General features: G+C 42.0%; 1 protein-coding gene across 1 annotated transcript in view; it reads right to left on the bottom strand.

Moving 5' to 3' along the window:
- LOC136877301 (esterase FE4) overlaps nt 1–26,275 on the bottom strand; it is a 79,156-nt gene that overhangs the window by 34,981 nt on the left and 17,900 nt on the right. Inside the window, exons 5-9 of the mRNA XM_067151231.2 lie at nt 21,541–21,743; nt 14,097–14,268; nt 11,675–11,856; nt 8,351–8,498; nt 4,287–4,419 (exon numbers count right to left, since the gene is read on the bottom strand). Of these exons, the coding sequence (XP_067007332.2) occupies nt 4,287–4,419; nt 8,351–8,498; nt 11,675–11,856; nt 14,097–14,268; nt 21,541–21,743 (838 nt within the window). The remainder of the gene's footprint in view (nt 1–4,286; nt 4,420–8,350; nt 8,499–11,674; nt 11,857–14,096; nt 14,269–21,540; nt 21,744–26,275) is intronic.

Below are 26,275 nucleotides of genomic sequence, written 5' to 3'. Positions count from 1 at the left end.
ACAGCTGTCAAAGGTAAGTAGCTAAAGAGGGCAGCACAGTGCTCAAAGATGGCGGATGACAGCTGTCAAAAAAGCACGTGGATTTGTTTATCTCGAGCTAGTGAGGTTAAGTTGGTAGCACTAAGGTTTAGGCCCGTCAAGATGGCAGTACTGAGGTTAGCGATGCGTTGTTATCGATGACAGCTGTCAAAACGCACGTGGCTTTGTTTACAAATCTGTCAAAAAGCACGTGGCTGTCAAAAAACACGTGGCTTTGTTTACCTCACATTAGTTAGCTTAAGTTGGCACTACTGAGGTTTAGGCCCGTCAAGATGGCAGTACTGAGGTTAGCGATGCGTTGTTGTCTGTCAAAAAGCACGTGGCTGTCAAAAAAACACGTGGGTTTGTTTACCTCATGCTAGTTAGGTTAAGTTGGCACTAGTGAGGTTTAGGCCCGTCAAGATGGCAGCAGTGAGGTTAGCGATGCGTTGTTGTCGATGACAGCTGTCAAAAAGCACGTGGCTTTGTTTACAAATTCAAATCTCCCGCCAAAATTCAAATTTCCCGCCAAAATTCAAATTTCCCGCGCCGCGGGAGGAGGAGGAGGCCGCCGAACCACCCAATTATACTACTCCTATGCTCTCACCTTCCACATATGCCGCTTTAAAATTTCCATCTGGTTCCTCTCTCCCTTGTCTATCTCTGCCTTTAAATATATGTTTGTGCCTTTCAGATTCACTGCATTTCTTTTTAATATGTCCGCTATCAGGGTTGAAATCAGTCTCATTTTCACCGGCCCATTCCCATTATTCCTTCCTACTCTGTAAAAATCATCAATGTCCACTTCAGAGAAGTTCATTTTTATCTTATTTGCATATATATCAACCACTTTCAGCATCAACTCCACTTTCGATTATTTTTTACTCTCTGGTACTTCATACACAAAATTATTCTTCCACTCCTACATCGCCAACCTTGTTTCTTTCTTTATTTCTGCCAATTCCTCTCCCAATGCACTCACCTTCTCTCTCAAACTTCCCACTTCTTCTAAGTCCGATATCTTACCGTTTATCCAACCAATTTTTTTCTTTTATAAAATTTTTTAGGTCCTTCATCTCTCTTATTTTTATGAATCGGTGTTCCTGCAGCATTTCTTTTATCTCTTCTCCCTTACTTGCTTCCTTCTCCACTCTCCCACCTAAGTGGTCCCGAATTCGGACATGGGTTCTTCTCTATTCCACCCACCACCAACAACGTTGCTATCACCACCGCACACAACATGATTTCTAGCTTCCCCTTAGTGCTGCTATTGCCTCTTCCTCCTTCCAGTCCACACTTCTTCCAGCACCACCTTGCTCCTTGCCAACATCCTATTCTTATCATGTACTGCTGTGCCGTTATTTCCATCACTCAAATCTCGTTTCCACTGACACATCCGCAAACTCCGCTGTCTCGTTCACGACTGGTAACAGGGAATAAAAGACTGTGTGTTCTTCGAAGTTCATAAAAAATGAGAAGTGCAACATTATGTTTCATGTAAGCCTATTTTGCGTAGCGTCATTGAACTTTAATATTGAATAGAAGTTATCATTTAGTAATTGTTAGTGCATATAATTCCATATTTCAATAAAAATAACTAAATATGTACATAATATTTGATTAATCATTAGTGTGACAAGAATTAAAGCTACCCTCATTTATTGGACATATGTATTTGTGTGTGGGGAAATCTACCATTACCTCCCATTGTTTGAATTACCGTTAATTTATGTGACTGAATGCCTATTTAAATATATGATCTGTTATTGTTACGTCGGTAGCTTCGATTTTTCTGATTCGCTCAATAAACTAGTTGATTCGCGTGCGCAAGCGTACTTCTCCTTTGAACTGAGCGATGCGCTGCTTGCTGGCTGCACGCCAGTCTATTGCTGACCAAGCGCTATGGCGGACGCATTGGGTAAAGCTGTTCTGTGCAAGATGCGGTTGAAAGCTGTTGGAATGGAGTCTGATACTCCAGGCTAATAGCCATGTGAATTAGGGCATTTGCCGTAGTTGTAGTGTAATTTGTGTCTTAATGTGTTTCCTGGCTACCGCTCTTTAGTATTAGTGTGACCGAAATATCTGAGTGAATGTACTTCATTGCAAAATGGCCTAACAACGTAAGCTATCGGATTATATTAAATTGGACACCCAAAGATGTAAGTACCAGTATCTTCTTAATTGTTTCGAAACTGTTCTACTAACGGATTATTTGGAGAAGAAGAATGTGAGTAACACGGTATCAGTGACATAAATAATATGAGAAATTTCGACAACGCTGTTTGAATTGTATCAAGCCAACCTCGTAACCGTAATTTAAAATTACGCCTACCTTTTCATGAAACTGTCGACGATGGATTATTCATTAAGTTGAACTGGGATTTCTTCCACATCCGACAGTTTGATAATATAATGTGAATCATCAAGCTATTAAAAAAACTAGATTTTTGTAAAATTCTATATCCAAATTATAATTATTGAGTAATGCTGGAACTCAGTATATGCGCGGATGAGAGGCAAATTATTCCATTCGTTTTTTAATTGAGATTATCGTTGTGATACCCTGTTCTGTTTCTTAACGTTATTGTTGTTATTATTATTATTAATATTGGTTTGTGGATTTCCTTCTATTTTTTCTTGGTTCGTATTTGTGGTATCTATTGCACTGTTATCTATGTGTTGTATTATGCTGTACGCTAGTATTATTTTCGTATTGGATAATTCTTTAACTCCTTTCTGGGATGGTTTATTTCCTGTCTTACTCGGGCATTGCCGTTTTCCAGGGCCTCCAAAAATTTAAATTTAATAACCGGCATTTATATCCTCTATTAATATTTTGTTGGAGGAAATGTTAAATTCAAAATACTATACATCATTACTGTAATGTAGTGGTTGTAGGAAACTGAATTTTTTTCTCCCATTTCTTAAAGATACTTACGTTTACCCTCCTCAGACTATTCTCGTCCGTGTTTCTTTCCTTCTTTGATTATTGCGTGTCATTTATCTTATCTGCCGGCACGCTAATTTTGTGTGGGCCTTGCCTGTTGTTGATGAATTATGTTGGCTTGGCTTGGGAAGCTGGTGGCTTCATCGTGTGTACCATTGTTCAGTTTTCTGTGGAATTTTAATTGTGTTTCCCTTCGTAATTTGTAACTAATTTGGGAAATATTTTTATTTGGATTCCTGCAAGTCTCTCTTCTGTTCATTTAATTGTTTATGTGCGGAATATTTGGTTTGTTAGCATTGCCTTTGATATTCAGCATGTTACCGTGTTTCTGGGATGATTGAAATCCTTGTGTACAGGAACTGGAATCAAATTTCAGTTTAGTGAAATTAATTGTGGTATACCTACTTACAAAAAAACTGGTCAGTGGTGTAATGAATTCTTAAAGTACGAATCCGTTTTAACGTTTGTCATTTATTGATTCTAATGCGAGCTGAAGACTTGTTTATTTTTCGTTATTGTAAGAGTTATTTTAGTTTGTAATCTGAGTGTGTTCACACGATTTTAGTTATTTTAAAAATAGAAATACGTCTCCTTTTTTAATGAATTAATAAGAAATTTTCTTTTTTTGGGGTATATGTTCTTCGACTTACTTATTTTATTACAGCATAAGAATTATTTTACATTGTTATCTGAGTGTGCACTCACAATTTTATTGTTTTAAAAATAGATTTTTATGCATAATTCAAAGAGGTTATTTAACATTCAGTTATTTTTTCTTCAGTTTTCATTCATCAATTTTTCTTTTTTCCTAAATTTTAAGTAAAGTTTAATTTACTGAATTTGAATTTCTCTTTCATTTAGCAGTTAGTGATATTGACCTGGCAACTCCTCAAGTAGTAAGTTAAGGTCCTACCCTCTCATCCTTTATGTTCTGGGTCCTCCAAGCTAGAAAATTTAATGCTGCTGGCCCCGACGGTGAGTATTCTGCTTTTTGTGCTCATTTTGTGCTATTTATGGGTTTTCATTGTTATGCCCGTGTCTATCTTAATGGGGTTGCAATTAGTACATATAAATCCTTTCCATGCTTATTAGTGTCACGTGCTCACCTCGTAAGTTAAACTGCATATTATTAATGAAACCATTGCCTACATTACTGTATTTTGTCAAAAGTCCACGAAAATCTCAATTACATTGGAAGATCTCGAAATGATATCACCTCATAATGCTGTCTTGATAATTATGATAGAACTGTTATGATTAGCACCATTGAAAAGTTATGTGGAAGAATATTTCAAATTTTGAATTGTAAAGTAATACTTACCCTGTCTTAGCAAAATTCGTCCACAGTTTGAGCATACGGGATCGAGTAAGGACAGATGCAGGATCTGGGATGGCACGAGTCTCTATTGCTGTTGTACTGAATAGATAACCTAGCTCATCCAAATGCCACACACCTGGAACAAGAACAGTTAGCGGGTTGAGATCTAAAAACCTAAGCTATCCAATCCCGTGAGCTTTCTCAGCGTAAACCTAAAGTAAATGTCTGTAGTGTAATGACCCAGTATGTCATATTTTTCAACACCATGTATTATATGTATTTAATATATTCTTTTATTAGTTATATACAATAATCAACAAATACAAATACGATCTTTATCATCACAAATTAAAATTTATTACAACCAGTCTACAGAAACTATGCCATCCTGATGGTCATGATCGTTAAAGCATCAATCCCGTATGTTCCGAACAGTTGTTAGCCGGTTAGAGTCCCGTTGGTCAAAAATTTCAAGGATCAGAATGTTGACCGGAAGGGTAGGAGAGGTGGTGGTATACAATTTATAATCACTTGCTTGCGTGCCAATTACAAACCTCTCCTATTTTTCGAGACAACAGTAATTGCAGCGAGGCACCAAGATGACATTTTGACATCGTTCTTCCATCAGTTAACGGAAGAAGAGGAATCGCGTGAGTGGTTTCTACAAGATTCAGCCCCTGCCCATAAAAGTTCATACAATCTCGGAAGTGTTTACAGAAAGAATGATCAGTGCTGGTCTATTTCCCCCTCATTCTCCAGATCTAGCACAGAGTGTGATTTTTACTTGTGGGGTAAACTGAAAGAAAAAATGTTTCGACCAAATCCTCACACATTGGAGGACCTGAAAGAAAACATTACGAAAGAAATCAGAAACATTACAGTAGCAGAGCTCACTCGCGTCAGTCAGAATGTGGTTACCAGATACAATGCCTGTATAACCCAGGAAGGACGACACTTTCGGCATCATTTATGACATAAGATACCATACAAGATTGTATACACGCATAAAGCAGGCAGCTGCCGTAGCGCAGAGTACAAACACCGTGCGTTCGAAGAGAGTTTTTTACTTAAGGAGAAGTTGATGTTAAGTGGCCATACTGCCATCTTGATCCACGACGACTCGGCTATTAACATGGACATTCACATGGTTTTCGACTGGAACAGTTGTTATCAGTAGGCTGTGTACCTGATTTTGTTATCTTTGATTATGTTCGTTATATTTTATTATGAAAGTTTACATTTCTTTATTAGTCTGTTGACAGTACAAGTGAAATGCGGTCAGTGCGGTCTTGTGCTTCGTAAATAAATAAATAAACATAAAGTTTTCCGCCTATCTATATAACTGTTTATTTTCTACAGTTCCTGTCCATCGGGCTTGTGGATATCTTTAACTGTTCAGGCAGTGTAATCCGAGAAACTGTTCTCGTGGTGTTATTATCTTCCAGTTGTTTCGCTGGCACCGTTTCTACTCCATTTTATTCATTCACAGTTCAGTCTTTAACGCATGGAAACCTTCCCCGGGAGATCGATCCCATACGCAACAGCGAAAACCACAGGAAAATCTCTCCAGCGATTCTTGAGTTACCGTGCCTAGCACAGGATTTCTAAGGTTGACAAAAATAAAAATTGTAATTGTGGTCAAACTTTTAAAGATACCCGGGAATTTTTGTAAAACTTGTTATGCGCTATAATCCTTATACAAATAGTTTGTGGGTATCTTTAATAGTTTAAGCAGCGTAAGCCGATAAAATTTCCACCTTGCGTCATTTCCTTCCAGCTGTTTAACGTAAATCGTTAATGCTCGGATTCCCTTAACAAGAGTTCAATATTTCATACGCGGATACCTTCCTCGGGCAACAGTGAACACCGTATACATATTCCCCTAGTGGTTCTCGTGTTATAGAATGCGCGGTGTTTCTGCTGTTAACAAACATAAACACTGTAAATTATGTCCGAAATTTTACAGGCGATATCGGAGTCCCAGAGATATTTTATAGAACGTTTTATGCTATACAATCCTTACCACATAATTTGTGCATATCGTTAGTAGTTTAGGTAGCGTAAGCCGAGAAATCGTACGTAGTCCGCCACTTTCTTCGAGTTCTTTCGCGTAATCCGCTACTGCTCGGCTTCCTTTCATCAAGTTCATTGATTAATATATGGAAGCCTTTGTCAGGAGATCTTCTATGGATCATTCCATATTAAGAAAACAGTATTGTTCTTCTGACAACGGGGTTGCCATATCGAACGGGTGTGCTCAACAGCATCGCAGGAAAACGGCAGCACGTACATGGGAGAAACTCAGTATGTAAGATCAAGGTAAGTACGCACGGATATAAAAGACTAAAAAACATAAGCAACACAAAAATAAACGACTTGTCTACAACAATGAAAATCTGCCAGTGATTCACGGAATTACGGATTACGCGTTTCATTTACCAGAGTGGTACGGAAGGAATATGAGGGAAGGCAACAAAGCTGTGGCTGTTTGCGTCATTGTGCTTCCTCCCTACGAATGTATTTTTGAAGTAGAAAATCTTAAGTAGTTAATTGAATAATGCACGGGCAAAAAAGCCTCATCCATTTTTTATTTCATATGAAAAAAAAATGAAAACCTACAACCTGTTTTCCAGTCATTGACCGGGTCAGGGATGTAATGAATGAAGCAGATATAGGCTGTTAGTACGATGGGGTCGCCACTCCCAAAGTGATTTATTAATGAGTGATAGATGCTATGAAATGAGAAAGTAGAGTGTTGCTGGAATGAAAGATGACAGGGAAAACCGGAGTACCCGGAGAAAAACCTGTCCCGCCTCCGCTTTGTCCAGCACAAATCTCACATGGAGTGACCGGGATTTGAACCACGGTATCCAGCGGTGAGAGGCCGACGCGCTGCCGTCTGAGCCACGGAGGCTATTTTTTATTTCATAATACAATATAAAATAAATTATAATCTTTTTTAATCGCGAGGAATTATGGGTGTCGACGACGGGGTGTGTTCCCTCCTTGTAGGCCCATAAGAGCAATACTGTTTTCTTAATATGGAATATTCTATAGGCAACAGAGAAAAAGGAAAATGTCCAGCGGTTCTTGAGTAATAATGGTTTAGGCTATAATAAGAACTTATAATGCTAAAACACAGCTTGTCCTAATTATAAATGACTAATGCTAACTTAAGGTGATGTATTTTGGTGATAAAATTTGATTGGAAAATAGTTTTAAAAAGTCTGCAAAGTTCACAATTTAATTTTGATGTTGGTCTTGATGTTCATTCCTTTAAACTTGTGTTGCGTTGTTGACACACTTATTTGAAAACGTTTTGATGTTGATTTGGTGAAATATTTTTATACTGACTGCGTACGGCTAATGTTAAAATAATGATATGTTATGATAATAAAACGTGCTTGAAGGAGTGACTTTAACAGTGTAGAAAGTTCACCAGTGCATTAAAACATTGTTCTTGACATTTGTTCATATTCTCACTCATTAGGCCTATACTTATTTAAAAAATATAAAATGTATTATTATATGATGATGTTGATGAGCTGTACAAAGTACTTATAAGCAACACAAAAATATACGACTTGTCTACAACAATGATAAGCTGCCAGCGATTCGCGGAATTAGGGATTACGCGTTGCATTTATCAGAGTGATGGGGGTTGGGAAGGGATAGACAAGGAAGAGGGAAGTACCGGTAAGCGACCGTGGCCTTAAGTTAGGCTTTCACTCTGAAATGAACATATGAGGACTTTGTACAGCTCATTGGGTAATATTGTATATATTTAAAGAAAATGCCATTAAGTATACTGATATATCCTAGGTCATGTTCGCGGCGCCCTTTTTTTCATTTCGTTTTTAACAAGTGTATATGAAAGTTTTTCGTAAGTTATGATATTCTTTGAGCACTCACTGCAGCTCTGTGACATGCGGTTACCATACCCAGATATAAAGCTCGTTAAAAGTCTGCAACGTCCCAAATTGGTCGAAGATTACTGTGCGAAAGAAAATGGTAGAAAACATGATGTGGAAAATTATCTTTTAGTTGATTTTGTAAGGTTCTCCTACCTGGAGCTGGTAAATTTCCCTTCACCTTGCAGGTATTGAAACTGCCATCGAACGAGAACTGGTAGTAGTACAAAGGAGCTTTTGCTAGCTTCGCCATCTTCTTCACAGTGGTTTCGACTTGTTCAGAAAACCACAGATCAGAACACATCTGAAACATCATAAAAGGACTACATATATAATTTGAATTTATTATGCCTGAGGAAGGTGCATTCCTTTCAACCAAACAGGATGAAATCCGTCTGTCCCCAAGTGACAAGTAGGCCTGTAATGTAGTAGAGAAATCGTCGGTGCAGTTTCTGCGGACAAGACAAGAGCTGAGGCTCGTAGGACAGAGCACTGATGACATTACGCACTTTTCTACCGCTGTGACACGGCAGGTCACCTAGCAGTAACGTGACAGTTGAGTGACATTGCAACTTGTGTATGACTTTACCCCTGCCGAAGTTAGGACGATGGCACACAAAGCGGTTTTCACCGAATCGGCAGTAGAGTCGGCAGCAGATTCGGCGCTCGCTGAGCCCGAGAGAAAAACCAGCCCTGGAGGGTAAAGTTACAACTAATTTCTCCTCTGGGGGTATACTGCTTTTCATCGTATCGTATCGTAATCTGTTTACCCTCCAGGGTCGATTTTTCCCTCGGACTCAGCGAGGGATCAGACCTCTACCGATTCACGGCTGTGTCCTGGAGCTTCAGACTCTGGGTCGGGGATACAACTGGGGAGGATGATCAGTACCTCGCCCAGGCGGCCTCATTTGCTATGCTGAACAGGGGCCTTGTGGGGGAATGGGAAGTTTGGAAGGGATAGGCAAGGAAGTGGGAAGGAAGCGGCCGTGGCCTTACGTTAGGTACCATCCCGGCATTTGCCTGGAGGAGAACTGGGAAACCACGGAAAACCACTTCGAGGATGGCTGAGTTGGGAATCGAACCCACCCACGCGAGTTTCCCCATTTCACAACGGATGGTGAAATTATATTTTGTAACGTTTATAGCAAAGAAGTGAGTGAAATTTGTTTTATATTCTCCCCCTAAAGAGTCATTATCAATTCATCAAATTAAAAATGGTATTTTAATTCATAAGTGCTTATTGAAATGTGTAAAATTGAAGCTGCCAGAAATGTATTTTAGAAGCTATTTCTTCATATTTGAGACCTTATTTTAGGCACCTAAAATAAATGTTAATACCTAAATATCCAAGATCTAGTCATCACACTTCGTTCTCCTCCGGCTCGGCGAAATTAGGGCTTCTGAACCCCCTCACACACCACACCTCCACTCCCACCATTTGTAATTATCTTTGTCTCATTAACCGAGGAATCGTTCCTTTACGTTCTTTGATAGCCATCTTAGTTATCTTCCTCATAAATAGGGGATAGTGGGCATGCGGTTTTGCAGCTTATATAAACAATCGTTACAACAATTCCCACTATCGACAGTTAATTATTTACCATGACGACTGAACGATATTTCCACGCCAGCGATGCTCGCCGTTCACGGACCTTGAAACGGTGGTCTAAATTCGCGAATATCTCCATTATTATAATTTCCGATAATGTAAAAGGGGGTAGCGTGCGATAAACAAATAGTATCAACCGAAGTGATATAATATAGTGTAGAGCTTAAGCAAGGATGTCATAGAAAAGGGAGGCTCGGATAATAATAATAATAATAATAATAATAATAATAATAATAATAAACGATTAAACCATTTAAACGCGCAGTAAGAAGGGGCGAGGCCAAGAGGAAAACCAAAAATTAATTTTTTTTGCTAGTTGTTTTACGTCGCACCGACACAGATAGGTCTTACGGCGACGATGGGACAGGAAAGGGCTAGGAATGGGAAGGAAACGGCCGTGGCCTTAATTAAGGTTCAGCCCCAGCATTTGCCTGGTGTGAAAATGGGAAACCACGGAAAACCATTTTCAGGGCTGTCGACAGTGGGGTTCGAACCTACTATCTCCCGAATACTGGATACTGGCCGCACTTAAGCGACTGCAGCTATTGAGCTCGGTCCAAAAATTAACAATATGGATAGAATATATTTAACAATCAAACACAGTAACAAGATAAATAAATCGAAGACAAATTTTAACAAGTGGTGAAAGATAAATATGTACAACTGGAGAAAATTAGAAAAGTGTGCCACATGTACAAAATATAATTTTCGAAATGCATGTAAGAAAAGCCTATTGAACAAATACAAGCGTACAATGAATACATACAGAAACTTAATAAGAAAAGTGGGAGCAAAACCTGAAAGAAGTACGAAAGGAAGGGGAAAGAGAAGTGGGATGAGGATCAGAACGGGGAAAGGATTTTCTTCACCGGGTATTACTAATGTTACGAGAACAGAATTTACAAATAGCATACGTCTTAGAAGACAACTGGAGTTTTTACCAAAAAAAATTTATATTGTGCGTAGCGCAGTTCGTGTAGAAGTGAAGTCTTTCATATGAGCTTTTAAAATACAAAGTATTAAGTCGGCGGAAGAAAAGTTCAGCAGGCAGATGGCCCATATGAAAAATTACTGCCCAAATATTGATAAATCTTGCTCACCAAATTGTTTGAAGATATACAATCCAGATGGAATTGACATAATACAAAGTAGCACGGTTATTTTGGCGCTCCACCACTCCGAGACGAAAGCAGACTCAAATGTGGAGCAGCGGAGTGGGAAATATATAGTGGTGTAGAAAAATATAGAAAGGTGAGGAGGCTAAAAGCCAGCAAGTTCGAGAAGCATATCACCACGTGTCCAATAGGTGAGCACGCAGCGCACAAACAACGGAGAAGGCGAAGCGTAGAGAGGATGACGTCATAGTCACGTGATGAATGGCTCAGCCAGAGCACAGGTGAGCGGAGTAGTAGAATGCTTGATGCGGCGAGGACAAGATCGAAGAGAACAGCAGCATGCAAGGTAGGGAATACACGTAGTATAATCGGCGATCGTAACAATAAAACTGTGTATGATATATAATGGGCCTATTGAAGTTCGAATTTCTATAATCTGTGTTCTGTACATTTTTTAAATATAACTATTTCCGGAGACTCTTGAAATTTTAAAAAATGTACCAGCAGTGACTTTAATCGTTATCATTCTTCGTACAGTACTTCTTTCTTTCTAATGGTTTAACATCACACTAATACAGGGAAGGTTTCGGCAACGGGATGATGGGATGGGCTAGAATTGGAAAAATGGTAACAGTGGTAACCCCAGCAATTTTCCAGATTCTACATTTAACATATCGAAACACATTTATACAAAATAGGAGTAATGATTTAATATATCGGTATTGTGGTACCTGTAATATCACACATCATACTCACATCAATGAAGCCAGGTAGAGTTTTTTCGGTGAGAGGTTTGTCTTTCAAAAAGTAATGTCTCAATTTGGAGACAGCTTGATCCTTCTTGCTGTAATTCTCAGGTAAACGTGTGTCTGGCAGGACGACTCTTCCAAAATTATTGTCAATTCTTGTCAGTGTTTCAGGATTTTTTAGATCAGCAACTGAAACATAAGTGCTCAGTTACTAGGGAACATGAAGAAACAAATAACATAAGGTTGATTTTATTGGCAATCTTCACATTAACCAATTGAAGCCAAAAGTATATCTACAATATATTTCATTTTAAGAGAAAGCATACCAATATGCAAATATTAAATTATAAACTTTTGGTGAAAAAGGGGTAAAGTACTCAGTTCGGGCGTTGGGGCCCATCCTCAAATAGGATGTTTTACTTTAAGCGTAACAATGTGCGTTTTACCGACTGCATGAGAGATGTAAGTTTCAAAATAGCTCAGAAACAAAGGAATGTAGATTGCTTCAACTTATATGTCCTACGGAGAGGGAACACAGGTGGAAAGTCAGTGAAACAGAATCTTGGCTCTGCGACAGGTGCAAAGTGGCAAGAGTTCTGAATGAAGGTGCCCGCAGAGGTCCATTTTCTATGGAATGAAAATGAATAGTCTGACGATATTTACAGGGTTTTTATTTATTAAGAAAGAGACATCTCTCCAACAAGTGCGAAAATAGTGGGGTTAAACTGCAGAGGGTGCAACGACTGTGAGAGACGAAGAGTTGACAGGCACACTTTGGTCAGAAACCGTTAAATCAATTGAAGTTGATGTTATCCACAGGGATAGTAGTTATATAACAGGATAAATATAACTTGAAAATAAGTAAAATGTTGATCAAAAGAGTATTTAATACTGTAGAAAAATTATCAAAATATGGTGGTTGAAGTTTAATATATTTTATGACCACGTTTTTGATGAAATTAATATACTATCTTTCCTAGTATGTAAATCCACGTCTATAAATCATATGCATGAAGTTTGGTTGCTCTCTCTGGGCCACATAAAAGTGCACTTTCAAAAATACATTAAAAATACAATTCAGAAGCCCCAACGGTAAAATGATTCACTATGATAATTGCTAGCTCCAACTTCCACATTTCCTTTTAAAGACGTTGTGCAGATTCATCCCAATTCAACACCAACTAAAGATAAACTCAGACAGATTATTCAGTCACGTAAGGAAAACAAGGCACCAGGCGAGCACTCTAATATTACTGCTGATTTTTGTAAGTATGCAGACGACAAAAGTTTGGATAAACTAACGGAAATTATCTGTGAGCTTTGGGAAATAGGGATACTTCCAAATTGTTGTTCTTCAGCTTTGGTTCACCCCCCTTCATAAGAAAGGTGATAAAACAGACGTTAATAACTACCGTGGTATCTCTCCTGCTGATAACATACAAGATTTTGTCGCAAGTCCTTCAAATGAGGGCAACTATTAGATCCACAAATCGGTGCATATCAGGGAGGTTTCAGGAAAGGGCGTTCTAGCATCGAACACATATTGAACCTCAAATCCATTCTTTCGTATTTGAAGCTAAACCAAACCAAACCAAGCCCCATGGCGCAACAGCCCCGAAGAGCCATGGCCTACCAAGCGACCGCTGCTCAGACCGAAGACCTACAGATTACGAGGTGCGGATCCTCTCGGCCGTTATTCTTGGCTTTCTAGACCGAGACATGAAGCTAAGGAATAAAGAATTTGTGGTGACATTCATAGATTTCAAGAAGGTATATGGCTCGATAGATAGTACCACCCTGATCGAAATTTTAAAGGAATTTGGCCTAGGCAACAAAACCAAAACAATCATCCAACAAGCATTGACCAACACCACTTCGAAAGTGAAGTTCATGGTAGAGATTTCAGACGCCTTTGAAATTGTGTCCTTGAAAAGGTCTTTCGGGAGTGGCGCAAAGAATTGAATAATCAAGGAGTTCAAATCAGAGTCAGACTAAGATGCAAAAACCAAAATTATGATGTTGATTGCCTAGCCTTTGCAGATGATCTTGCATTTTTTCCGATTCCTTAAACACAGCCATGGAACAGGTTTTTCAGCTTAAACCACAAGCAGCGAAGGCAGGCCTACAGATTTCTTTTGAGAAAACAAAATGTTTAACTAATATCAAGCTGGCACCCAGAGAGCTCGCAGTGGAGCAAGAAAAAATTTCACGAGTAGATAAGTTCAAGTATCTGGGAGAACTGATAACACAAAACTTGTCAAAGAAAGAAGCCTTCACATTACGGAAGAACAAAATGGAAATGGCATACCATTTAACCAAGGGCGTCTACATCAAAAGGTCCATATCTTTCAAAACCAAACTCTTGTGGTCGATATATCCACAGCTAGATGAACATATTTACTTCTGTGTTTCACTGTAAGAACACTTACATTGCCATGCGATGAGGCCTTCATCCTTAGTAACGCCCGTCATGTAGGGCACACCGTCGTAGAGTCCACTTTCCAATAGCTCTAGAGAACTTGCAGGAAGAAACCTTTCCACTCCTTCCACTTCTATCTCTAGGGTTGGGGTGAAGGCAAATACCAAAATACGTTGTTTATCCTGGAAAAGAATACAAACTGCACTGAGAATTACTTAATCTTTGAGAAGTAGTTCCGCTTAACGGAATTTTAGTGGGAAATGTAAGGTTATTCATAGGTACTTCAAGGCAAAAACGGGTTCCAGAGAGAACATCCCAGGAATCATTAATGAGCAAGAGGCGTGCATATGTGACAACTTGCAGAGAGGATGAGTACTCAGTTAGCAGTAAGTAAAGATATTTGGATATAAGTAAAATGTCCAGGTAGAGGACGTGACTTACACTGGTGAAGTGCTGAAATTTACCTGTGATATTAAAGACGTTTTCCAAATGACACAAAAGTTGAAAAGTAGTCAGATGGTTGGGACAGAGTACCGTATCTGAAATATTAATTATTTGCTTATATTTTGCATGAAGGACGTATGAGACATTTGCCCAGAGACAGATGCAAATATCATCAGTCAAGGGATAGCAGCAGGCAGGTAGCCTATATATGATTTACCAAATGGCTCTCCAGTCCCGCATGCACTGTTGATGAATGGGATACATAATCTCTGGTTTTCAAAGGGGCGTTACAATGTTGTAGTTGAAAATAAATGCGATAAAAAGGAATGCTGTGAAAGTAAGAGAGTCATGGGGTAGTAGAAAAATGATCAGCGGAAAATGGTTATGAAACAGCTTATGGAATGGGTTTGAGGCAATTGTTGAGGAGTGTGAAAAGAGGTATGCACCTGTGAAAGTGGTGGGATAGTGCTACAATGTGTTCTACAATGTATTTCGGATATCATGAAACAAATAGGAGTCATATTTTTTACTCGCGTTCTAAAACAGGGTGCATTTTTAAATGCGCAAAAATGCAGAAAAAGAATTTATTGACTCTTTAATTTACACTGACTGACAGAGCAAATGCAACACCAAGAAGGAGTGGTCAGAACTTTATGCCAATTGCAGGGTAGACTGACGTCACTGAGGTATGCTCATGATGTGAAATGCGCCGCTGTGCTGCGCACGTAGCGAACGATAAATGGGACACGGCGTTGGCGAATGGCCCACTTCGTACCGTGATTTCTCAGCCGACAGTCATTGTAGAACGTGTTGTCGTGTGCCACAGGACACGTGTATAGCTAAGAATGCCAGGCCGCCGTCAACGGAGGCATTTCCAGCAGACAGACGACTTTACGAGGGGTATGGTGATCGGGCTGAGAAGGGCAGGTTGGTCGCTTCGTCAAATCGCAGCCGATACCCATAGGGATGTGTCCACGGTGCAGCGCCTGTGGCGAAGATGGTTGGCGCAGGGACATGTGGCACGTGCGAGGGGTCCAGGCGCAGCCCGAGTGACGTCAGCACGCGAGGATCGGCGCATCCGCCGCCAAGCGGTGGCAGCCCCACACGCCACGTCAACCGCCATTCTTCAGCATGTTCCAATATCGACCAGAACAATTTCCCGTCGATTGGTTGAAGGAGGCCTGCACTCCCGGCGTCCGCTCAGAAGACTACCATTGACTCCACAGCATAGACGTGCACGCCTGGCATGGTGCCGGGCTAGAGCGACTTGGATGAGGGAATGGCGGAACGTCGTGTTCTCCGATGAGTCACGCTTCTGTTCTGTCAGTGATAGTCACCGCAGACGAGTGTGGCGTCGGCGTGGAGAAAGGTCAAATCCGGCAGTAACTGTGGAGCGCCCTACCGCTAGACAACGCGGCATCATGGTTTGGGGCGCTATTGCTATTGCGTATGATTCCACGTCACCTCTAGTGCGTATTCAAGGCACGTTAAATGCCCACCGCTACGTGCAGCATGTGCTGCGGCCGGTGGCACTCCCGTACCTTCAGGGGCTGCCCAATGCTCTGTTTCAGCAGGATAATGCCCGCCCACACACTGCTCGCATCTCCCAACAGGCTCTACGAGGTGTACAGATGCTTCCGTGGCCAGCGTACTCTCCGGATCTCTCACCAATCGAACACGTGTGGGATCTCATTGGACGCCGTTTGCAAACTCTGCCCCAGCCTCGTACGGACGACCAACTGTGGCAAATGGCTGACAGAGAATGGAGAACCATCCCTCAGGATACCATCCGCACTCTTATTGACTCTGTACCTCGACGTGTTTCTGCGTGCATCGCCGCTCCCGGTGGTCCTACATCCTATTGAGTCGATGCCGTGCGCATTGTGTAACCTGCATATCGGTTTGAAATAAACATCAATTATTCGTCCGTGCCGTCTCTGTTTTTTCCCCAACTTTCATCCCTTTCGAACCACTCCTTCTTGGTGTTGCATTTGCTCTGTCAGTCAGTGTATATACGTACCAGTGGCGTATGCTGGGATCAAGACGTGGGTTACAACTATACTTAGGTTACACCCGCTCCCCCGCCTTTTCGACATTGGTTTAGTGAACGTCAAATCTTAACCCTTTTGAGCCGCTGGAGTAGCCTACTGTGTTGTCAAGGCTGTTTCAGAAGTTACTGCCTAGGCCTCTGCCACTGCCAACACTCAACGCCTGATCATTAGAAACTGTAGCATAGTGTTTATCAAATTAAAGCCTGCCTTTGTGGTTAAATGGATAGAAAGCTTGCCTTTGGTCCGATGGCCTCGGTTCAATTCTTGGGATCAACCTCCTCGTACTCTTATTTTCCCTGACTTGGGGATTGGGTGTTTATGACGTCTTCGCCATTCATTCCATCCTCATTGGGTCACTAAAAAGCCTTTCCAGAGGCTATGCATTATTATTATTATTATTATTATTATTATTATTATTATTATTATTATTATTATTATTATTATTGAAATAGGAATTGTGCCGGCTGCCGAAGCCTGTCGCACTCCTCTGGGACAATGATTAATGACTGACAGATGAAATGAAATGATAGTGGATAGTGTTGCTGGAATGAAAGATGACAGGGAAAACCGGAGTATTCGGAGAAAAACCTGTCCCGCCTCCGCTTTGTCCAGCACAAACCGGGATTTGAACCATGGAACCCAGCGGTGAGAGGCCGACGCGCTGCCGTCTGAGCCACGGAGGATTATTATTATTATTATTATTATTATTATTATTATTATTATTATTATTATTATTATTATTATTATTATTATTAAATTAAAATGTAGAATTTTACAGCATTACAAAAGAGAACACTAACCCTAAAACGATTGCATTTCATTTTAGTAGATCTACCTATAAAAATAAAATTATATTACTCCTAGAACAGCAGCCCTTATGTCTTCCTACAAGGATATAGAAGTAGACGGGAGTCTTGGTAGCCCTCATTATACGCCACTGGTTAATATATTAATTCTTTTAAATGGACTTAAGTTACAATTGGTGAACTGTGCAGTGTCGTAGTGCTGCAGAACAATTTCAATCGCGCGCCGGTTCATTTGGTAACCAAGGGGAGTGTGACGAGGCAATGACGTCACTTTTGCTTTAGTCTGTTCAAAAGTTGGCCCAGAGTTTAATGCAAGGGGGCGCATTAGACGGATAGCGCTTAGAACCTTGCAGCGTGCGGCCGCCCGGTTGTTCTCTCTTCGTATTCTCATGTAACTTGCCTGCAGGCAGTAATACCCGTGTGAAAATCAGTATTAGACATCCCATTCATCACCAGTCGCTGCGGCTCACTTATGAGTAGAACCACAGCCTGTTACGATATCCTGATATGATGACAAACGGGCTTAAAAATGAGGTTGTGAGTTTCACAAATAGAAAAAGTTCTCTGAGTTTTAATTACTGCGTTGATGGGGTGAAAGGTTCTTATGGGGATCACTGTAAAAACCTAGGTGTTAATATAAGGAAAGATCTTCATTGGGGTAATCACATAAATGGGATTGTAAATAAAGGGTACAAGTCTCTGCATATGGTTAGGAGGGTGTTTAGGGGTTGTAGTAAGGATGTAAAGAAGAGGGCATGTAAGTCTCTGGTAAGACCCCAACTAGAGTATGGTTCCAGTGTATGGGATCCTCACTAGAATTACTTGGTTCAAAAACTGAAAAATCAAAAGAAAAGCAGCTCGATTTGTTCTGGCAAAAGAGAAGCGTTACAAAAATGTTGCAAAGTTTGGCCTGGGAAGACTTGGGAGAAAGAAGACGAGCTGCTCGACTAAGTGGTATGTTCCGAGCTGTCAGCGGAGAGATGGCGTGGAATGACAGTAGACGAGTAGGTTTGAGAGGTGTCAAGAAGATCACAAAATGAAGATAAAGTTGGAATTCAAGAGGACAAATTGGGGCAAATATTCGTTTATAGGAAGAGGAGTTAGGGATTCGAATAACTTACCAAGGGAGATGTTTAATAAATTTCCAATTTCTTTGCAATCATTTACGGAAAGGCTAGGAAAACAACAGATAGGGAATCTGCCTCTTTGGCGACTGCCCTAAATGGAGATCAGGATTGATTGATTGATTGATTGATTGATTGATTGATTGATTGATTGATTGATTGATTGATTGATTGATTGATTGATTGATTGATTGATTGATCGATCCTCGGAAATATGCCTGCTCGCTTGTTATAGGTAGTAGTTGCAGATTTCTCCGTTTGGCACTGATAGATGACCCTTGAACGCTGGCTTCAGCATATCTCGACTCGAAGCAGCAACTTCACACATGCAGAACTTTGCGGCTTATGGATTTGCTATTGAAGTATTTCGATTTCTCGAACACTTCAATTGTTGCTGAAGCTATAAGTCTCAAAATAACTGGAATGAAGGTCTTGCAGACCAGTTCACTATGTAAAGTGGAATGCATTTCACTTTCAGTGCACACGAGGAAGTTACTCATTTTCAAAGCAGGTAATAAATATTTATCCAAGTTCTAAAGAATATGACACGGTTCAAGGGATAAAAATAACAGCCGACTTGCAGTTTCTGGATGAGGCACAAGCCTCTTAATTTGCTTGCCTTTAGAAAATCGTTTCATCATATCTATATTGGTCTTATAAAAAAACAAACCCCATGGCACTACAGCCCTTGAAGGGCCTTGGCCTACCAAGCGACCGCTGCTCAGTCCGAAGCCCTGCAGATTACGAGGTGTCGTGTGGTCAGCACGACGAATCTCCTCGGCCGTTATTCTTGGTTGTCGAGACCGGGGCCGCTATCTCACCGTCAGATAGCTCCTCAATCCTAATCACGTAGGCTGAGTAGACCTCAAACCAGCCCTCAGGTTCAGGTAAAAATCCCTGACCTGGCCGGGAATCGAACCCGGGGCCTCCGGGTAAGAGGCACGCACGCTACCCCTACACCACGGGGCCGGCTATTGGTCTTATAGTTCTCAATAATAATAATAATAATAATAATAATAATAATAATAATAATAATAATAATAATAATAATAATAATAATAATAATAATAATAATGCTATTTGCTTTACGTCCCACTAACTACTTTTTCGGTCTTCGGAGACGCTGAGGTGCCGGAATTTAGTCCCTCAGGACTTCTTATACGTGCCAGTAATCTACCGACACGAGGCTGACGTATTTAAGTACCTTCAAATACCACCGGACTGAGCCAGGGTCGAACCTGCCAAGTTGGGGTCAGAAGGCCAGCGCCTCAACCGTCTGAGCCACTCAGCCCGGCCTTATGGTTATCAGTTACGACGCAAAGTACAGTACAAAGAAACCACAGCTTTCAACTTCTTTGATTACATGCTTGATCAAGGTGTGAAGTTCGAGGCCTGATAACTTTCTCATAAATTAATACGCTACAGGTAGTCTGTATTTAGTAGACAGACCACAAATTAGGAAGTTAACACAGGTTGGTCCTTAGTCAATGATGCGCTTTCTTGAATGTTTCCATTGGATGTTACAGAGCCCCTTAGTATCTGAATGTGGATTGAAGTGTCTTCTTCTAAAAAAGAAACCAGTTTCACACCATTCACGAGCTGCTGTTTTATTGAAATTCCATCAACAACTAGACTACATAATAACTCGTCCCTATTGAGACTTTCAGCTTCTGCCGTAATCCTAGCTTTAATTAGAGGCGTAACTCCAGTTTCAAGGCAGATATCTCCTACGAAACTATACAGAGGGCTTTACTTGGCCATTTAATTGTATGATCTTTCGCGAATTTATATAATTTCGGCAAACAATAATGCCACAACACGCATCGTTTTATTGACGTTTATGACCATCTTGGGGTTAATTTTCTCAAATTCAGTATCTCATCCAATAATAATAAATATTTGGAATTTTCTTTACAGTCTTCCGAAACTCGGCAATTTTGTGATGCTCATTCTTTTCTAAGTACTTCAGCTTCTTAACTGATTCCTCATATTTTCTTAAAACTTCTCTGAACTTGTTATTGGCCCGCCACAGCTTACACCGTAGGACACTGTTCTCCTTTTCTAATCCCATTAACCTCGAGATGTTCCCTCCGTCTGTACAACAACTGAATTGAAGTTAGCTTGGCTATTCTCTCGTAGGATTGCATTATCTATGAGTGAACAAGAAGTAGACCTATAATTATCTTGTTCCTATGCAGAACTGCGCTTTCGTTTTCCGTTTCTCACCAACATATTTTGTTTAATTAATTCCCGTCTTGATGTTACTACTGTAGTCACTTTATGGAGTGGATAGTTTGAGAAAATACTTGGCACACTACCTGATTTTGAAAACCGAATTTTAAGAGCTGGCTTGTAATCATATTCCGAAAAATGTTCGCTACAAACGACAGATGAGTTAGACTTCGTGTTTGGTTCAAACTTATCTCATGAAATCACTTTTAGCCATTTCCTTTCCATTTCCGGATCCACAGCAAATTCGTGGTATCTTATAACGGTACTTTTATTTTCCCTTTTTATTTTTGCAGAATGGAACTCTATAGCACACCATCTGAAACGAAATGAGATTGTGTGTCTTCAGTGTGACATTAACAATGTACGGTAATCACTATGAGTACAGGTAACTGTGCGAAAGATTCAATGCGAACGATCTAGAACATTTCTATTGAAAACTATAATCGTAAATATTTAACATACCTTCGAAAGTACACGAAAACACAGATTTTGAAACAATGAAACTCTCAACTTTCGACAATTCTGCTTCACGAACATCACGCATTTCACAGTAAACATCGTAATGCATTGACGCGCGCTTCCAGAAGGGTACGGCTATCAGAGCTCCTAGCGACCAGAAACAGAACAACAAGTGCTGAAGGGCCCCCTTGTACAGATATGCTGACAATGAATTTTGTCATTTAGATATCCAGATAACGTCGGAATTAATATTTATAAAAATGAATGTTTCCTCAGACTTATTACACTATTTTCCTCTAGTATGATGTAAGTTGTTTATTGATCAGTAGAATTCCTACCTCTTGAGATATACCATGGTCCAAGGCAGCTCGTCCAAGTGTCAAATAATCTACACCTCGCAGAAACTCTACCAGCTCCTTCGGCTGATTGCCACTGAACCCCAGAGCTGCTCCAACTCGGAACGCTGCTTCTCTTGGATGTCGCTCAAATGACCAAGGATTGAACCCTGCTCCACTCTGAGCTATCGCCCGACAAAACAGACCTAGGATAAAATAACAAGTATAAAGGTAAGAAGATGCAATTAAAATACAGGCGTCTACCATTGATTCAATTTAAACAAAGAATATAAGAACTCAACGTATCCCATTGTAAGCTTTTCATGGTGGTGGTAGGAAATATTTAATGGGGCTGAACTTAACAATTCTCCCATGCTTCGAGACGGTTATTCTTAACTGCATGTTCCCACGTACACTGACTGACAGAGCAAATGCAACACCAAGAAGGAGTGGTCAGAACTTTATGCCAATTGCAGGGTAGACTGACGTCACTGAGGTATGCTCATGATGTGAAATGCGCCGCTGTGCTACGCACGTAGCGAACGATAAATGGGACACGGCGTTGGCGAATGGCCCACTTCGTACCGTGATTTCTCAGCCGACAGTCATTGTAGAACGTGTTGTCGTGTGCCACAGGACACGTGTATAGCTAAGAATGCAGGCCGCCGTCAACGGAGGCATTTCCAGCAGACAGACGACTTTACGAGGGGTATGGTGATCGGGCTGAGAAGGGCAGGTTGGTCGCTTCGTCAAATCGCAGCCGATACCCATAGGGATGTGTCCACGGTGCAGCGCCTGTGGCGAAGATGGTTGGCGCAGGGACATGTGGCACGTGCGAGGGGTCGAGGCGCAGCCCGAGTGACGTCAGCACGCGAGGATCGGCGCATCCGCCGCCAAGCGGTGGCAGCCCCGCACGCCACGTCAACCGCCATTCTTCAGCATGTGCAAGACACCCTGGCTGTTCCAATATCGACCAGAACAATTTCCCGTCGATTGGTTGAAGGAGGCCTGCACTCCCGGCGTCCGCTCAGAAGACTACCATTGACTCCACAGCATAGACGTGCACGCCTGGCATGGTGCAAGGCCAACTAGATATACAGGCCATAAGGCTCCCCCTCCACTTCCGGCGCTACGTCACACGAAGAGCCATCCGCTTCATTTTTCGCCAGTGACTTGTAGGCTGATATGAACCTCGCAACAGTAAGGCTATCAATGGTGTTGAATGACTTAAACGTGTGTGAACATTGTGAATTATGCCCACGTCGTGTTGTGTACCTGGTTGTAGAAGCAACTATAGTTCAGAAGAGCCCAGTATTTCAGTGTTTAAATTTCCTACTGATTTGGTTCGGAAACAAAAGTGGATCCATCGAACAGAATTTGTCCCTTCAGCAAGCTAAGTTGTGTGCATAAAACACTTCGACGAACGTTTCGTAATTAGGGAGGATTCTGTTAAAAGACCTGATGGGTCTATTTTAACAGTAACATTTTGATCACACAGTTTAAATTATTTAGTGTACTTATAAGAGATAAATTTGAATCGAGGTTTTTACATGGTGATTCTCAAAGAAACATTCTGATTTTGCTTGTCAACAAAGTTCTGGAAAATGAAAACGTTATGTTTGAAACATGCAGTGATTGTAGAAGTAGTTTTAAAGATTACGTTGACAAATGTATATACATCTTTTGTAATATATTATTGAATAACTATAGAAAAGTTATCGCAGACAAACTCGTTGCTGTATGTATGTATGTTTAGTCATCAGCCCGAAGGCTGGTTGGATCCTCAACAGTTCCGCCATGAGCTGTCATAGATGGCCTAGGCATCACTGAAGAGGCGTACTAGGGAAATGAGGAGTGAGGTAGTTTCCCGTTGCTTTCCTCACCGAGCCAGAAGTTGCTATTACATATCAGTCTGCCAAGCCCACTGAAATGGATGCACCAACCGACCCTGTGAGCAACAGTTTCACACCATTCATAGCAGGGACTGGCTGCGTAAGGAATGGCATTACTAGCATCGCTCATATCGCAGTCACTTTCATATTGCCAAAGCCAAGGTTAAGACAGAGACAGATCAATGAAAGTAACAAAATTGCTCTAGCCCATAACAGAAGACTTAGTGCAGTGTAAATACTAGGTCCCGCCAGCAAAGGAATAACTCGTTGCTAAGAAGAAGAAATCCTCAAGTAAGGATAGCCATAAATCGGCGAAGAAAACGAAAATTGATAAACTGAAACCTTAAGAATTGTTAGATAAGTTTTAAGTTGAAGCCTAATTTCTAAGAAAGGTTCCAGACTATTGTTGTGAATTGCTATCATGTACACTGACTGACAGAGCAAATGCAACACCAAGAAGGAGTGGTCAGAACTTTATGCCAATTGCAGGGTAGACTGACGTCACTGAGGTATGCTCATGATGTGAAATGCGCCGCTGTGCTGCGCACGTAGCGAACGATAAATGGGACACGGCGTTGGCGAATGGCCCACTTCGTACCGTGATTTCTCAGCCGACAGTCATTGTAGAACGTGTTGTCGTGTGCCACAGGACACGTGTATAGCTAAGAATGCCAGGCCGCCGTCAACGGAGGCATTTCCAGCAGACAGACGACTTTACGAGGGGTATGGTGATCGGGCTGAGAAGGGCAGGTTGGTCGCTTCGTCAAATCGCAGCCGATACCCATAGGGATGTGTCCACGGTGCAGCGCCTGTGGCGAAGATGGTTGGCGCAGGGACATGTGGCACGTGCGAGGGGTCCAGGCGCAGCCCGAGTGACGTCAGCACGCGAGGATCGGCGCATCCGCCGCCAAGCGGTGGCAGCCCCGCACGCCACATCAACCGCCATTCTTCAGCATGTGCAAGACACCCTGGCTGTTCCAATATCGACCAGAACAATTTCCCGTCGATTGGTTGAAGGAGGCCTGCACTCCCGGCGTCCGCTCAGAAGACTACCATTGACTCCACAGCATAGACGTGCACGCCTGGCATGCTGCCGGGCTAGAGCGACTTGGATGAGGGAATGGCGGAACGTCGTGTTCTCCGATGAGTCACGCTTCTGTTCTGTCAGTGATAGTCACCGCAGACGAGTGTGGCGTCGGCGTGGAGAAAGGAGAAATCCGGCAGTAACTGTGGAGCGCCCTACCGCTAGACAACGCGGCATCATGGTTTGGGGCGCTATTGCGTATGATTCCACGTCACCTCTAATGCGTATTCAAGGCACGTTAAATGCCCACCACTACGTGCAGCGTGTGCTGCGGCCGGTGGCACTCCCGTACCTTCAGGGGCTGCCCAATGCTCTGTTTCAGCAGGATAATGCCCGCCCACACACTGCTCGCATCTCCCAACAGGCTCTACGAAGTGTACAGATGCTTCCGTGGCCAGCGTACTCTCCGGATCTCTCACCAATCGAACACGTGTGGGATCTCATTGGACGCCGTTTGCAAACTCTGCCCCAGCCTCGTACGGACGACCAACTGTGGCAAATGGTTGACAGAGAATGGAGAACCATCCCTCAGGACACCATCCGCACTCTTATTGACTCTGTACCTCGACGTGTTTCTGCGTGCATCGCCGCTCGCGGTGGTCCTACATCCTACTGAGTCGATGCCGTGCGCATTGTGTAACCTGCATATCGGTTTGAAATAAACATCAATTATTCGTCCGTGCCGTCTCTGTTTTTTCCCCAACTTTCATCCCTTTCGAACCACTCCTTCTTGGTGTTGCATTTGCTCTGCCAGTCAGTGTATTTGCATAGTAACATTAAAACTATTTTTATACGTATTATGGGTTTTAATCTTTTGCATGAAACCGTGTTCCGTTACAAATGACAGATGTCAGCTTAATTTTACGTAAATAAATGTACATAAACTGTTCCGCTAGTTTTCCCCCGCATAAAACTGATGTAGTGCACAAGCCTAAATAAAACCACAATTAAAGGCGTGTTCAGTTATATCGTTAAGGTTCAATAAATTAATAATATCATGGAAACAGTGAGAGCGGGCCGTATACTCCCATGCTGAACGCCAGCCACTGGCGTGACGTCACGGTCCGAGCCTTGTGGCCTGTCTATCTAGTGCGGCCTTGCATGGTGCCGGGCTAGAGCGACTTGGATGAGGGAATGGCGGAACGTCGTGTTCTCCGATGAGTCACGCTTCTGTTCTGTCAGTGATAGTCACCGCAGACGAGTGTGGCGTCGGCGTGGAGAAAGGTCAAATCCGGCAGTAACTGTGAAGCGCCCTGCCGCTAGACAACGCGGCATCATGGTTTGGGTCGCTATTGCGTATGATTCCACGTCACCTCTAGTGCGTATTCAAGGCACGTTAAATGCCCACCACTACGTGCAGCATGTGCTGCGGCCGGTGGCACTCCCGTACCTTCAGGGGCTGCCCAATGCTCTGTTTCAGCAGGATAATGCCCGCCCACACACTGCTCGCATCTCCCAACAGGCTCTACGAGGTGTACAGATGCTTCCGTAGCCAGCGTACTCTCCGGATCTCTCACCAATCGAACACGTGTGGGATCTCATTGGACGCCGTTTGCAAACTCTGCCCCAGCCTCGTACGGACTACCAACTGTGGCAAATGGTTGACAGAGAATGGAGAACCATCCCTCAGGACACCATCCGCACTCTTATTGACTCTGTACCTCGACGTGTTTCTGCGTGCATCGCCGCTCGCGGTGGTCCTACATCCTACTGAGTCGATGCCGTGCGCATTGTGTAACCTGCATATCGGTTTGAAATAAAC

The sequence above is a fragment of the Anabrus simplex genome, chromosome 7, assembly GCF_040414725.1.
Source record: "Anabrus simplex isolate iqAnaSimp1 chromosome 7, ASM4041472v1, whole genome shotgun sequence".
NCBI classification, from domain to species: Eukaryota; Metazoa; Arthropoda; class Insecta; order Orthoptera; family Tettigoniidae; genus Anabrus; species Anabrus simplex.
The sequence above is the reverse complement of the archived record's forward strand: the minus strand, read 5'-3'. Positions and strand labels throughout refer to the sequence as shown.